This window comes from Trichechus manatus, unplaced genomic scaffold (assembly GCF_000243295.1).
Source record: "Trichechus manatus latirostris isolate Lorelei unplaced genomic scaffold, TriManLat1.0 scaffold00236, whole genome shotgun sequence".
NCBI classification, from domain to species: Eukaryota; Metazoa; Chordata; class Mammalia; order Sirenia; family Trichechidae; genus Trichechus; species Trichechus manatus.
The window spans coordinates 2,814,718-2,829,309 of record NW_004444172.1 but is presented as its reverse complement, the minus strand read 5'-3'; the positions used below and the strand labels follow the sequence as shown (position 1 = coordinate 2,829,309).

Here is a 14,592-nt window from a genome sequence, read left to right as displayed (position 1 = left end):
CAGCCTCAAAAGACAAATAAGGAGAGAAGGTCATTACAGACAGAAGGAGGAACAGACTTCCCCGCCCACCCCCACACTCCCAGTAGGGTGCATTTATCAGCCTGACTTGAAATATGGATAATTGAGGGCAGGGTCACAGACACAGACTAGAGGAGTGATCTTACACGTGGCAAGTACTGAACAAACGTTACCAGCTTAGATGGACAGTAAAAGAGGCATAGAAGTGAAGGGAGGGTATGCGGGGAACAGCAGGCACACGTGGTACAGTACACAAGAGGGAGTAATGACAAAGGTAGAAAGACAAGTGGGAGTCACAGTATGCAATGCAGGTAGGGGTGAAGGCTGAATGACAGGCTAAAGAATTTTTTTTTTTTTTCTTTTTCAAATCTAAGTCAGTCCTCAAATATTTCATCTTCATACTCTCAAAGACCCTACTGTTACCTAAGGCAGCCAGCTGTGTTGGTGAGCACCAACTCCCACTCAATGTGGCGAGGCTTACAATCTTCATTAGGTTCCCGCTCCCAGCCAGAATGTGGAATGATCACTTCATCTGTCAAGGCGTGCAGTGCATGGTCCACAATCTCCATTTTGATTGAGTCATGGGAAGAGAGATTCCACAGGGTTCCTGGTAGAGACAGCAGGTCAGACAGCTCACCAGCATGCAAGACAGTATGTCTGAAGAATGCCAGAGAGAATCCCCTATTCCATCATTGGTCAGTCTTCCCCAATCACTTGTAGTGGTATTCAAACTTTTGTTTGTGACCCAGAGTAAGAAATATATTTTACATTATGGCTCACTGCAAATGTTAATGAAGGATCATAAAACAATACTTCTATAAGCAATGCTCTCTGACGTATCTATACCAGGGTTTCTAAACCTCAGGAATACTGACATTTTTGGCTGGATAATTCTTTTTTGTGGGGAGCTGTCCTGTCCATTGTTAAATATTTAGCAGTATCCTGGCCTCTACTCATTAGATGCCTGTAGCACTAGTGATAACCAAAAATGTCTCCAGGAGTTGCAAATGTCCCCTGGGGTGCAAAATTCCTGCCCCCCCTCCACCCCCATTGAGAACCACTGACCTATACTATTTCTTTTTTCTTTGTTTCTTTCTCTTGGAATGTTGATTGTGATCCATTAAACTGTTTTCAATACACACTAATGGGTCACAACCCATCATCGGAAAAACCATTGTTCTAAAGCAAGGGCCACAAGCTCTAATGGCTATACGAGTCAGGCAGGTAAGTGAAGACAGCTAGATATTAGAAATTACAAGAATATGGATACATGGCAATGCCTTTCAACTTCAGTGTTTGGAAGACATCTTCCTATTTGGCAGTAGTTGGTCAGAGATAACAGGATGTACTGGGGATTGCTGCAAACTGAAAAGCATACACCCCAATAAGTTCAGACCAACAACTGCTATACAGAAAGACAGATCTATTGCTATTAGCTCCTCCATGTTTTTAAGAGAAGTCAGGAATCTAGAATTTTAAGTGAAATCTCCTGAATTTTAAACATCAGCAACTAGTTCCAAAAATTTTTTTTAAACCTTGTGTGATCTAAACAAATCTGTGAGATGTATATGGCCCAAGAGCCACCACCAGTTCACAACCTCTAATCAAAAGTAAAAGGACTAGAAACCCCTCCAGCTCTCAATATGTCTAGTGGGTAACAGTGCCCCTAACATAGCAGTTTCCCTTAGGCCTAGAACTCACCAGTAATAACTTCAGTAAGGTCCATATCACGAGCCTTTCGGAGCAAACGCACCAGGGCAGGAACACCATCACAGTTTTTTATGGCGATCTTGTTATCCTGGTCACGCCCAAAAGAGATATTCTTCAGTGCTCCACAGGCTCCAAGGTGCACTTCCTTTTTAGGGTGGTCTAACAATCCCACCAGCACTGGGATGCCCTTGAGCTTCCGCACATCAGTCTTCACCTTGTCATTACGGTAGCACAAGTGTTGCAGGTACGCAGCTGCATTGGACTTGACGGCATCCAAGCGGAAACCCAACATGGCAATCACCTCTGGCAGCTCTGGCTGTCTCCAGCTGGAAGGTGGGGGCCCTCCCTTGCGCAGGCTATCCAAGCTTGCTAAGCTTCCCCGTTCGTGCTGGGCCAAAGGAGCCCAATAGTACTGATCTGATGGCACCTCCTCACCAATCATGTCTTCATAACTCCTGCAAGGTTTTAGAAGAACCAAAAGGAAAGAAGAATACATCAAGCTGTCAGGTCTGGCTTCCTGGGCACTCCCTCTTACCCCTTATCGTCAAGGTAGGGAGTAACCCCAGCTCTAATACACTGATCTTACCTCTCCTTTACATGAATGATACACTGATCCTTAATAGAAACAATTAAGGTCATAATTTTAAAGGCATCTACAATTATATTAAAACTACCTTTTTTTCCTGTGGAGTATGCCAGCTAGGAAAGTTTAACAAGCATTTAGAGAGGTTAACCACAAAGAAAAAAGCAAATCCCGACTAGTTAGCATTTGAATGATACCCGACAGCTATCAACTTCTCCGCATGGAGATTAAAATAAACCCTCAGACAGCAGTTAACCAAAGTAACTGACTCAAAATCTCAGAAGATAGCAAACAAAGCCTGAGAATAGTTCTTACAAGCCCTCAGCTAAACAGGAAATGAGGCATTTACACCCGGAAACAGCTGGTGGGATAAGACCCTTGCACACACTTTATATTCAAGCTTCTTCCTACCCTAATTTGGAAATTATAAAAGGACTTCTTGCTAGATCACAGGAGGACCTGGCTTTGATATTGATGAGGTATAAGCCAGAACATTAATTTTTATAATTCACCCCACGGTCATCTCTGCTACTTCAAGTATGTTTGCGACATGATTTCCATCCTCCAATGTCCAAAGACAGTATCTCCAATTCTGTTGAAATAGAGACTACCGACGAATATCACATTTGGGATACTCAGTCACAAAGAACAGAAACAAAGACAAAGCAACTGAAGGTAAAAGTCAAACGTGAGATAATTCCTTCCTGTTTCAGTACTACCAACAGCCACTAGAGGGGGAGTCTGTCACACTATTATTTATTCATAGCCACCAGGAAGGAAGAAACCCATTATCTGTGAGCTCATCTCACTCTGTGGCTCCCACAGGAGAGAGGAGAATCTATTGTATGGAACTCTCCAAATAAGACTGTTGTTTGTTTCACAAAACCACTCCTATTGACACCAAACCCTCTAGGGTAGCCTGAGCAGAGCATCCGTCCCATAGGTATCATCTAACTAGTCAACAGTGATTCAGATGGCCAAATCATTTTGTAAAAATCACCAAGACTACTTCAAAATATCACTGAAACAAAATTAACAGGTTATATAGCTAAGTTTTAAGTTTTAAAATACCAGTAGTCTACTAAACAGTAGGGTAAGATTCCATTTTAGCAGAAGAAAATTAAAGTCAAGGGCATAGTTACATACATAGGAAAAAACTGCAAGGATATGCACCAAAATGTTAAAAGTGGTTCTTTATCAATGGATGGTACTCTTTTCTGGGTTTTTCAAGTTCTGTATTGAATATGTTTTACTTTTATTTTAATAGCACTTACAAAAACATTACCATAACCAAGATTATGGTCACTAAGAGACATCTACCTGGTATTTCCTTCTTTTACAAGCAATGGCTCATGACATTCTTTCCTTTGTTTTTCAAATAGCAAAGCTGTGCCAGAAAGATTAAATGACTTGCTTGAGGCTACACAGCTAGTGGGAGAGGCACAATTAGAACCAAGGTCAAGTAGTCCGGTGCTTTTTCCACTACTACTACTCTGCTTTACTGTTTCAGTTTGACCTTTTATTACTCTCCTAGGCCCGGAACAGGAAGCAGCTAACGTTTTTGCTAGACAAGCAGGTTTCCAAGTCCAACACCACTCTGGAACAAGTCCAAGGACCAGGCCCCAAACCCTCTCTCTTTATACCAAGTACCACAGCTATGCACAACAGAGAATGACCTGGCCTCCCGCACCCCTCTGGATCCAGTCACTCTTTCTAATGAGGAAGTCAGAAAAAGCAGACTTGTACTACAGCCAGCACCCTGGGCCCAGCTTCCTCAGTGGTAGCTGCTATCTCCTCACTGCTCTAGGTTGTACCAGGTGAGGTCTGGTGTCCCTCCAGGAATAAAGGTGAGTCACTACGGGAGTTGGATTATAGCTATCCAAAAGACACCTGAAAGGTGTGTGACTCAGGCTTAGATAACCGGGCCTCTATCCCTGTGTCCAGCCTAGTTCACTGTTAAGCAAAGCTATCTAGCATATTAGGAAAATAAGCACCAAAGCATTTGCTTTAGAAGGTCACGACCATATAGAGAGAAATTCAGCAACAGCTGCTAGGGTACCCTTACCATCAAGACAACCATAAATCTTCCTTTGTTTCTTATTATTTCTCTTTGCCTGGAAACACTGTCTCTGGTTTACTCTAAAAGCAGGGTCAGCAACCTGGAGTCCAATCTGTTTTTGTACAGCCCCAGAACTGAGAATGGTTTTTATATTTTTAAAAGGTTATAAAAACAAACAAGAACATGTGAAAAAGATGATATATGGCCCGCAAAGCCTAAAGTAGCTCTATCTGATCCTTCACAGAAAAGGTTTGTTGACTCTCGTTCTAAAGCATGCTCTCAAGGCAAACCATCTTCCAATCCAAACATCCATCATTCCCTTTTTCACATCACCAGACTCCCCAGAGACAAGTAGTAAAGTCAGTGTAGGCAGCTGCTTCGTGACCTTTCAGTGTCACTAATGTACCACCCTCTAAGGATGCCACCCTCATTTCACTTTATAATCAAATGTAAGACCCTAAGCACGCTTTGTAAGGTCGAGATTTGTTTTTAACCTTGAAATTAAAACCACAGGGGCCTTTTATATACCCTTAACTGTCCATTCTGGCCCTGAAAGCTAAAACCCTCAATTCTGTTAATATCAGAAACTAAAGAAATTCCCAGAACAAGTTAGGTATATATTCCATGACCCCAGTCAGCAGTCTCATTTATACTGCTCCTTACCACCAAAAGGGGGTCAATTCTTAGCCAGTAATAGCAGAACCCCCTGGCATGGAAGCAAAGGCCACTCTTTAGGACATATACCAATAACCATCACAAGTAATTTTCTATAATTAGAATATATGACAATTTTTATAATGAAAAAAAAAGACAATATAGCAAGTCAATACTAAGTCAAGTCAGAAAGGAGAAAAACAGGGCTGCCTTCTACAAAGAAAGACGGGGTAGGCAGTTACCAATGTCTCTGATCCTAAAAAGCTCTTAGAAGTAGAAGGAAGAACCACCCCTTTTCCCTGTCTTGGAAAGACCCGTTCCTCCCCATATTCTTGCCTACCTGAGGCGTCGGCGAGGGTCAGAGGGTGTCCCAGTCCGACGGGCAGTGCCATAATCAGACATCATGCCATAATCCAGGTCATCATAGCCCATGCTACGCTGGTCATCCTCTAGCCCATAAGGCTCTGGATGAAAGCGATGTAGATCCACACTGCTCCCACCCACCCGAACCTGGGGCTGGGGCCCGTAGACATCTTGCCTACTAGGTACCCGGTAGCCTTCCATGCTGGGCCTGTACCGCTCATCAATGCGGGTCACCCGAGATAGACTGCCATAGTTGTCACTGCCAGTTGGATAACCATCTTCGTAGTGGCGGTTATATCCATCAGGAGGGTAGTGGAAGTTCCTGGGAAGTGTAGCAGTGCCTGCCTGCCCCACGTAGGGACCAGGCCCCCCATTGCCATTCTTGCGGAAGTCACGACCCAGCGTCTGGATATAGTTGTTTGAAACTGAAGCGTCCACAGGCAGCCCATCTGGTCCCATAGGGACTGGCTGTACTGTCCGTGTTGTCACAGTCTTCACTACTTTCTTGACCTTCAAGTAAAGAACAAGACAAAGAAAACAAACTACTGAAGGAAGTGAGTGATATAACCTTAAACTCTAGACCACTCTAAGAAAGGAAATAAACCCCTACCTCCAGCTCTCTTTCCCTAGAAATGCCTTAAACGTAGCACCTACCTTTCTTTCCAACTTATAGGAAGTCTCCAAGCAGGAAAACTGCCCTATAAGAAAGCTACTGCAGACCTTGATATACCTTCTCTCTTCCCCATTCCATCTATCTTCCCCATATCTCTTCTTTTGTCTTCTCTATTTGGCCAGAGATCACTTTCTTTATGCCTTCCCCATAGATCAGTGGCCTGCAGCCACCCAAATTAAGTGCTAAATCCTCCCCTAACAGAGACCATAGGAAGGCCTCTTCCATCACTCCCAGACTTTAATCAGTCCTGGCTTACTGTGGTCTCTGTGCGCCGAGTGGTCCCATCATCAGAGGTCTCCACAGAGACAACAGACATGGCTCCCTCAGGGTCCTCCTCTGTGTAGGTCTCCACAATCTGCCCAGGCTCCTGCATTCTGGGGATGGTACTATACAGAAGGTGACTGTGATCCTACATGGAAGAGAGAAAAAGGAAGAAGCTATTATTCAGCCATATATATTAACAATTCATCCCAACAAAAAGCATAGGAGCCCGTGGGGACAGGGATTCCTCAGGTACCTTCTACAGGCCCTGGGACTTTTACTGGGGTGGCTGTCCCCATCTTTTGAACTTTAACAAAGGACAATAGACATAATTCCCCAATTCTGGTCATTTAACAAACATGAACTGAATTAACCCTAGCTGCATCAACATCCAAATGACAGAAACAGCAGATTTAACTTCCCAGTTCTAAATGAATATGAGCTGTGTTAACTGCAGCCACATTTACATCTGAGTGACCCTTCAAAAGAGTATCTCACCCAATAAATAAAGAAATTTTAAGATAAACCAGAAAATCTCAATTAAGAACCACCTTTGCTACTCTTCAGACACTGCCTAAGGCTCAAGACCAGCCAGGCTTTAGGTATGGTTTTATGCAAATGTAGAAGGCACATCCTCTCTAGAAAAGGAATTCAAGAATTGAGGAATCAAATGGAGAGGAGGGGTTTGGTGGGTGATAAAGATCAATGGTCATTAAAAATTCATTCCAAAACAGAAGGACATATATACTTTGGAGATCTACAGATTTATTTTCCTAATTGAAAGAAACTAATGTTAATGGGTCATTACAATGTGCCAGGCACTTTACAAGACACTAATATGATCTTACTGGCTGGAAAAGTAAAAAGAAATGAATGAAGTAACCCAGGCCTTAGGCCAAAGCAATTACCTGGGGTCCGTTGAGTTTCAGATCTGAAAATTTCTGTCTCTCAAGGTCAGCATCGCCCACAAACCGGCCGTTCTGAAACATAGCCCACAAGAAGACAATTCATTTTGTGGCCTTCCTTTGCTCTATCAAACATAAATGATCTTTTTTCCAAACAGGAAAAGGGCTTTCAAGAAGATATTTGTGGCCTGGAGTCCTTGTGTCAGTTACTCATAAAAGAACCACATCACTCCTCAGTCTTAGCACTTTCATCAAAATTGGAATCAGGCCTGGAACTCTGGCAGACTGGGTCTCTGGAACATAAGAACGTAAGCTCCATTGAGGGCAGAGGGTTTTGGGGGGTCTGTTTTGTTCACTGATGTGTCGCTGGTGCCTTGAACAATGCCTGGCACATAAAAGGCACTCAAAAACTATTTGCTGAATAAATAGCAGAGACTCAGATAAGTTCCCCAACACCCAACCTTTTTGGAAAGCCATAAAAAATATATGGAAAGTTGGAAGGACTAGGTTGGGGGTTTCCAAAAGCCTTCTTAGTGTTCCATGCATCTTCATGCTCTATTATCATTGGAAACCCCCATACCAGGCAGCTTTTTTTAAAAAGCAAGAGACATGAGTCTCCCTTTCCAAGCATTTGCAAAAAAATCAAGTACCCCAGTTCCCCTCGAGCAAGCAGACCCCTCAACATCTTCATCACCAATTATTAGAGCCACAGAACATATTCCAAAACATCATCCTTAAATTGTTCTGTCCTAGGCAGCAGGAAAATAATCTAATGACATTATACCATGTAAAAATGCATATGATGCCTTCTCCTCCTCCGATAGAATAAAGTGAGATCCAGTCACCTTGGGAGACTCTCCCCTTCTCCACCCCACCCTTTTTACATAGGGAGTGTAATGCTACAGGGGGAGGAAATTAACCATTACTTTCAGGAAGAAGGAAGGGTGTGGTATCACTGCTGAGCAGAAGTTAAAAATAAAAAAAGAAAGAGCAAGTGTGAGAGAGAAACCACTCACTGAATCCTGGAATTCCCCACCACCTCCAGAGCCTGAGCAGCCCTGCTCTCCCCCTTCCAATACGTATCTCTCATCCCTAACCCTCTACTCTAGTTCCTACAAAAACCCTAGGAATACTGCAAACACACAACCTTCTTCAAATTCCTGATCATCCCCTAACTGGAAATCTGTCCTCTCACTCACAACTGCAAGGCTCCTCAGTATGAGGGACCTTCTCTTCTGTCTTAAAACATAAATAAGTAATCAATGAAAAGGACTACTGGAGCATGAGCACTGTGCTGGTTCCCACACAGAGATCTCTTAAGATGCAAGTCTATCAGGAAATGCCTACTATGCACAGAGAATCAAAGATAGACAAAACCCCAGACAGATTACATCACATCGAAGTCAGACTAGAGAGACATAGGAAACACAAGATACTTCTCATTTCCACCACCAACTCTCCCTAGTCACATCCCAGAGTCAACTAACCTCAAAGACCACTGGCTCCTGTGGTTATCTGGGTTAAACAGCAGCATGATAGTCTCTCTCCAACTCTAACCAACAGAATTAACAATGACCCTTCTTCCAAGACATGATTTACACAGCCAACAAAAAGAGCACACTAGGATAATATGGAACAGGAATACACAAAATATGGACATTGCCATTCCTTCTGAGCACAGACTGTTCCCTGAGGAGACTGAAGTGGGACTGACAGCACAGGATGCCCAGCTTTCCCAACCACTGAGCAGGCATTTACTTTCCTGATTTTTAACTGTACTTTAGATGAAAGTTTACAGAGCAAATTAGTTTCTCATTAAACAATTAATACACATATTGCTTTGTGACACTGGTTGCCAATCCCATGACATGTCAACACTCTCCCCTTATCGACCTCGGGTTCCCCATTACCAGCTTTCCTATTCCCTCCTGCCTTCTCGTCCTTGCCCCAGGGCTGGTGTGCCCATTTAGTCTCATTTTGTTTTATGGGCCTGTCTAATCTTTGGCTGAAGGGTGAACCTCAGGAGTGTCCTGATTTTTTAACACCAAGAAAAATGAAACAAAACAGAAGTAACTTGAATACAGCTCCAAACAACATAATCTACCATTACGAGAATTGCATCTCAACATAGAAACCCCATTCCAGCAAAACAGGAAGTCAGATGGAGTTTCTAGAGATAAGTCCAGCCAATTCAGCACAGCAGCAATATTCCCTATCTCTTAGTATTTATTACCCCCTAGGAGGATTCATCATGATGCATGGGCATTGGACAACCTATCACTATCAGGAGAGTAGCTTCCCAAGAAGGATCTCTGTGACCCTGCCAAAGTCCTACCTGCGGGTCTGGTGGAAAGAGGGGTTACCTGATGCCGGCGGGTGAGGGTGCCGTTGGCCATGAGTGGGTTGGCATCTTGTGGTGAGACCCGGACGCGCTCCAGTTGCGCCGAGACGTGGCGCCGTTCCTCCTCCAGCGCCCGGGTCAGCTTCTCAAACTGGGCCTCTTGTTCCTTCACAGAGGCCAAGATGCTGGCGGTCGACTCCACCTCTGAGTCGTCCATGACGGTAAGGGGCGGAGCCGCCGCAGGACAGGGTAAAAAGGAAGGTGGATCACAGAGGGAGGAGAAAGGAGGGAGAACGCCCCCCTCACTTCACACTACCGGGAGGGTAAGAGAGGAGAGAAAAGGTCACAGGTCAGAGAAGACAGATGATTATTAATCCCAGAGCCAAAGATGCGCTCTCTTGGTTCCACTGCAGTGCAGAGAGCAAGCCGCCACCAAGCCTTGGAGCCCATCACCAGTGTCTGCTAAAGCAGGATCCTTTTCCCACTACGCTCCTCAACATCCCAACAGAAATAACTGTCGAAATGTACCACTAAAGCCAAGTATCTACACTGTCAATGGGAGAGGGAAGATGTGGCTAAGGGCTGTAGTCATGACAGGAGATTAGAATTAGATTATTTTTCCCTGGAAAAGTTTGCTGGCACCAACTGCAATGAAAGTTATAATTCCATAGTACAGACAAGCACTCACTGTACCGCAGGGGCAAGCCACTTCTAGAGATAAGGGGACAGTACAGATCTTACTTAATCTCTCCCAAATCTGAACAATGGAGGTAAAATATACTAAACTAGTATGTTAAATTAAAACGCAAATAAGAAATGGAAGTTGTAAAATCTTTCAGTCATTAAAGATAGGGACAAAATTAAGGCCAGCTTCTCAATCTAACTACTACTACCCATTGCCCTCGAGTCAATTCCAACTCATAAGCCCCCATATTTAATACATTCACGAAGGGACCTTTCTACCTTTCAAAATTACACTACAATATTGAGGGCAAAATGTATGCTTTGACTAATGACAAGAGAAAACTATGTGTAAAAAGGGCACTACTTTCAGGGACCTTCACCTCTTTGGAGAGTAGGAAAAGGAGCATTAGGCTCAACTCTGAAAATGTCCCCCAAAGTATTTCATAGGAACTTCCTACATCTCTGCAGTCCTGCAGAAAGCTCAAAAATTTTTTTAGACCATCTTTTTACCCTTTTACTTGTTCCAACTCAGGGTAAATATCCAAGTATCTAGAGGGCTTATGTATGTTACTTCTATAATAAATGATAGTTATATAGAAATGAAGAGCTCTCCATACCCTTATTATATAAACAGCAAGTTGGCTAATAATTGAAGGGGCATTGTATTCATACTGTTAAGTCTTAGTGGGGTTTCTTACAGCTATGGGAGATTTTATAGCCAGTCCAAAATAAACTGTGTTCAAAGGCAGATTCTGGAATAAACCCTCTCTCCTATTCACCACCCTCTCATCAACCCCTAAAGAAAAAAGGCACTTAAAAATAGATTTTCTTATTGTTAATAAACATTTCCATACACACCTGTTAAGAGGTTGTAATTGATTGGTTTAACACAGAGAACAGCCCAGTCTAGATTCAAAAAGTCATGGGAGAAGCATCCCAGCCACCACAGCAAGGAGGAAGCAGGAAGGAGAGAGCTGCAGAAATATTTGGAGGAAAAATGGGAATGAGAGAAAAATAAAATATACCCAACACATAAAAATAAAAGGAGCAAGGGCAGGAATTGGGAGAAAGACATTCTGGGAATGGAAGGGAGTAATTTCATAAATGACTTGGAATTGCTTAATGTAACAATGTCCTTTGGACTTTGCTCTGTTTCAGATATCTGGGGCTTGGACAGTTTTCATAAAAACCCAATTCTACTGCCATGTCAGAGTTCCTCCAGCACCACGAGCAGATTACAATATGGATAAAAACTTACTTACTCCCTGTGTCCAGCAACCAAGTTGTGGGAGAGGGGGAGATTGCTGTTGGAATGCCCTTCCCCCTCCTCCCCACCCCTAAGGCAGAAACCTCAAAGCCTAGTCCCAGCATGCCCACAAAGACATTGAGAAACCAACGCAATAGTAGTGGTGGGGAAGACAAGTGGGGACTAGCCTAGGCTGAGCCTTTTGCTTCAGCTCCCTTTCCCACGCTCCCCAGAGCCCCACACCAAGCACAAACGCTGTGCCGGTTTGCCCTAGAGTGTATGCAGCATTCAGCAAGAAAGGGAACTCAGAAGAAACTGATGAGCAGGTGCCCAATAAACTCCTCCTGTATCAAAAACACCTGCTAAATTCTCCATCACCACAACTCCTTCCAGTGGACCCAGCCCCTGAATCCGAGAATGCAGTGGCCTCCAATCCCTCCTACCCAGTTCTGGGTTTCCACAATTACTTATCAACTCCTCTTCTTCCTTTCAGTCCAAAGCCCTGTGCCATTTTCTCATATTCCCACTCTACATTCCAACAGGCCACTCAAAGATCTTTAATAAGTACCCTTATAAAAAATGTTGCTCCCCTTTCATCTCCATTTCTTCATTTTAAGCACTTGCCTTTATCTGCTATGTACAATGACCTATGAACCTTCCACACCAAGAGAACTCTGAGTTCAAGAGAAGTTCTTCCATGACTACGTTTCAAAGTTACCACTCGGGCAGCCTCCGCCCTGTAAACTTTGCTAATAAAAGCCCAAAATACCACTACCATAGAGCATGCAGTGATAACCCTCTGCTGCAGAAACTGTCACCCTGCCATAAATGGGCACTTTTGTCCCCACAATTTTAATTCAATAAAAGGGGTTAGGAAGGAGGAAAGGAAATCACCCAGGTCTCATGTCAGGAAGTAATATCTGGAGAGACATTTGCTTCTAACATCTTCATTGCCTTAAAGTTGACCACTTGCCTCTAAATCTGGAGAAGATCAAGTTCCTAGGTCTAAAAACATGTGGAAATTGTCTTCTTGAAAGAAGGCAGCAGAGGCTGTGTGGGTTAGAATAAGACTCAGAAGACTGGTCCCAGTCCTGGCTCTGCCACTAGCCAACAATGGTGGTAAGTCACTGCCATGTTCTTATCTGTAAGATGCCAATACCACAAAGAGCCAGCCTAACCCAGAGCTGCTGTGAGGATCAGGTAAGATAACGTATGTTATACAAATGTGAGATATTAAGTTGTTTCAACAGTTAGTTTCTATCTTCCAAATACATTACTTAATAGTAAGTAATGCCTCAGCCCAAAACTATTTTGTGAACTAGTAGATGAAATTAACTGGCTCAAGAGCATAACTGGGTTCTAAGGAGTGGATGAGCTGGTTTCCCTACTCCAACTCTATTCACCAGGAGGTCCCACCTAGACCAGTGTTTCTGGGACACAGTTTCCCTAGTGCCTGGCAGTGGTTATAGCATTACACATCTGCTACAGTACTCGATTCTTCATTCAAGGTCTTAGCAGTTTATTACCAAAGAGAAAGGGAAGGTGACAAGAAATAACAATCACTGAATGTTTTACATTTATTACTCTGGCAATCCTTACAAAAACCCTTAGGAAGTATGTTTTACTGCAAATGAGAAAATAAATGACCCAAGTTCTCAGTTACCAGCAAATTACGAATTTAAACCCAGATCTATGCCATTCCAAAGCTGTGCTCTTTCTATGCTATCCAGTACAAAACAATAGAAGTCCAGTACATGATGGATGGTTCAGCTCCTCTCCCCTACAACCTCTGAGAGTCTGAGAGCTTTCTTCCTAACCATCACAGGAAAAGGGGGGGGGGTTGCATTTTTCTTTAGGCTAAATGGTTATTCATAACGTCTAGATATAAGATATAAGTGGGAAAACGGGAAAAAAAGGGAAGAAAAGGAAGCATAACTGGGGGAAAAGCAGGAGTTAGGCAAGCTACAGTAAATGGTCTCATAACTCAGAGATAAAGATTCCTCTCTATGCAGAACATATCATAAAAAGATTTCGCTATAGACCAGAGTCTGCAAACCATTAATTGATTTTGGCAGATAGAGTCAGAAAAGTCTTATGAATCCAGGTCAACACCTTTCCAGGTTTACTACTTAGAATTTTTAAGTGGATTATAGTTGCTCTTATCACAAAGAGACCACATCAAGGAACTCCCCAAAGTGAGAAGGGATACCTTAAATGAATTTCCCTACAACTAGATTTTCTGAGAATAATTGGTTTTACTCTTAACAAGCCATAGGTCCTATATTACTGGATCCCAGAGACACTAGAAGAACTTCTCTGTTATTACCCAGAACCTACAGAAGGATCTCTCATTCAAGCACTGACAACAATAAAAGTTCAGCCTCTTCTGCAAGAACTCCAGATCAGAAGTTAAAGTGAACCAAATACTCATAAGGACCAAACTGTTTGACAATGCCAACCAATTAGCAGGGCAAAAATCACTTACCAAAAAACTATGGTACATACACATAATGGAGTACTACGCAATGAAACTGGAGGACATTATGCTGAAAGAAGTCCATTACAAAAGGACAAATATTGTATGAGACCTCTATTCTAAAAACTCATGAAAAAGTTTACACGCAAAAAGTAACAATCTTTGTTGGTTAAGAGGGATGGGAGGGGTGAGGTGACTCAACAGACAATAGATAAGTGGTGTCTTTGGTGAAGGGTGAGACAGTACACAATACTGGGGAAGCCAGCACAACTTGTACAAGGAAAGGTCATGGAAGCTCCACAGACACATCCAAACTCCCTGAGGGACTACCTGCTGGGCTGAGGGCTGTGGGGACCATGGTCTCGGGGAACATCTAGCTCAACTGGCTTAACCCAGTTTATAAAGACAATGTTCTACATTCTACCTTAATGAGTCACGCTTGGGGTCTTAAAAGCCTGTGAGCAGCCATCTAAGATACTCCACTGGTCTCACCCCTTCAGGAGCAAGGGAGAATGAAGAGAACAGGATACAAGGAAAACACTAGTCCAAAGGACTAATGGACCACAGCTACCAAGGCCTCCACCAGACTGAGTCCAGTAGAGCTAGATGGTGCCCACCT

At 43.2% G+C, this 14,592-nt stretch overlaps 1 protein-coding gene across 9 annotated transcripts in view; it reads right to left on the bottom strand.

The window, feature by feature from the left end:
• Nucleotides 1-14,592, bottom strand: part of CTNND1 (catenin delta 1) — a 51,060-nt gene that overhangs the window by 10,679 nt on the left and 25,789 nt on the right. For 6 of the 9 annotated variants that reach the window (XM_023743109.1, XM_023743106.1, XM_023743111.1 and 3 more), the window contains exons 2-8: nucleotides 11,110-11,225; nucleotides 9,590-9,879; nucleotides 7,230-7,301; nucleotides 6,317-6,469; nucleotides 5,365-5,897; nucleotides 1,720-2,183; nucleotides 442-625 (exon numbers count right to left, since the gene is read on the bottom strand). In XM_023743109.1, the coding sequence (XP_023598877.1) occupies nucleotides 442-625; nucleotides 1,720-2,183; nucleotides 5,365-5,897; nucleotides 6,317-6,469; nucleotides 7,230-7,301; nucleotides 9,590-9,784 (1,601 nt within the window). In that variant the 5' untranslated portion in view covers nucleotides 9,785-9,879; nucleotides 11,110-11,225. Of the gene's footprint in view, nucleotides 1-441; nucleotides 626-1,719; nucleotides 2,184-5,364; nucleotides 5,898-6,316; nucleotides 6,470-7,229; nucleotides 7,302-8,010; nucleotides 8,999-9,589; nucleotides 9,880-11,109; nucleotides 11,226-14,592 lie in introns of those variants that run through there. The other 3 variants (XM_023743110.1, XM_023743113.1, XM_023743114.1) reach the window with 3 other exon arrangements.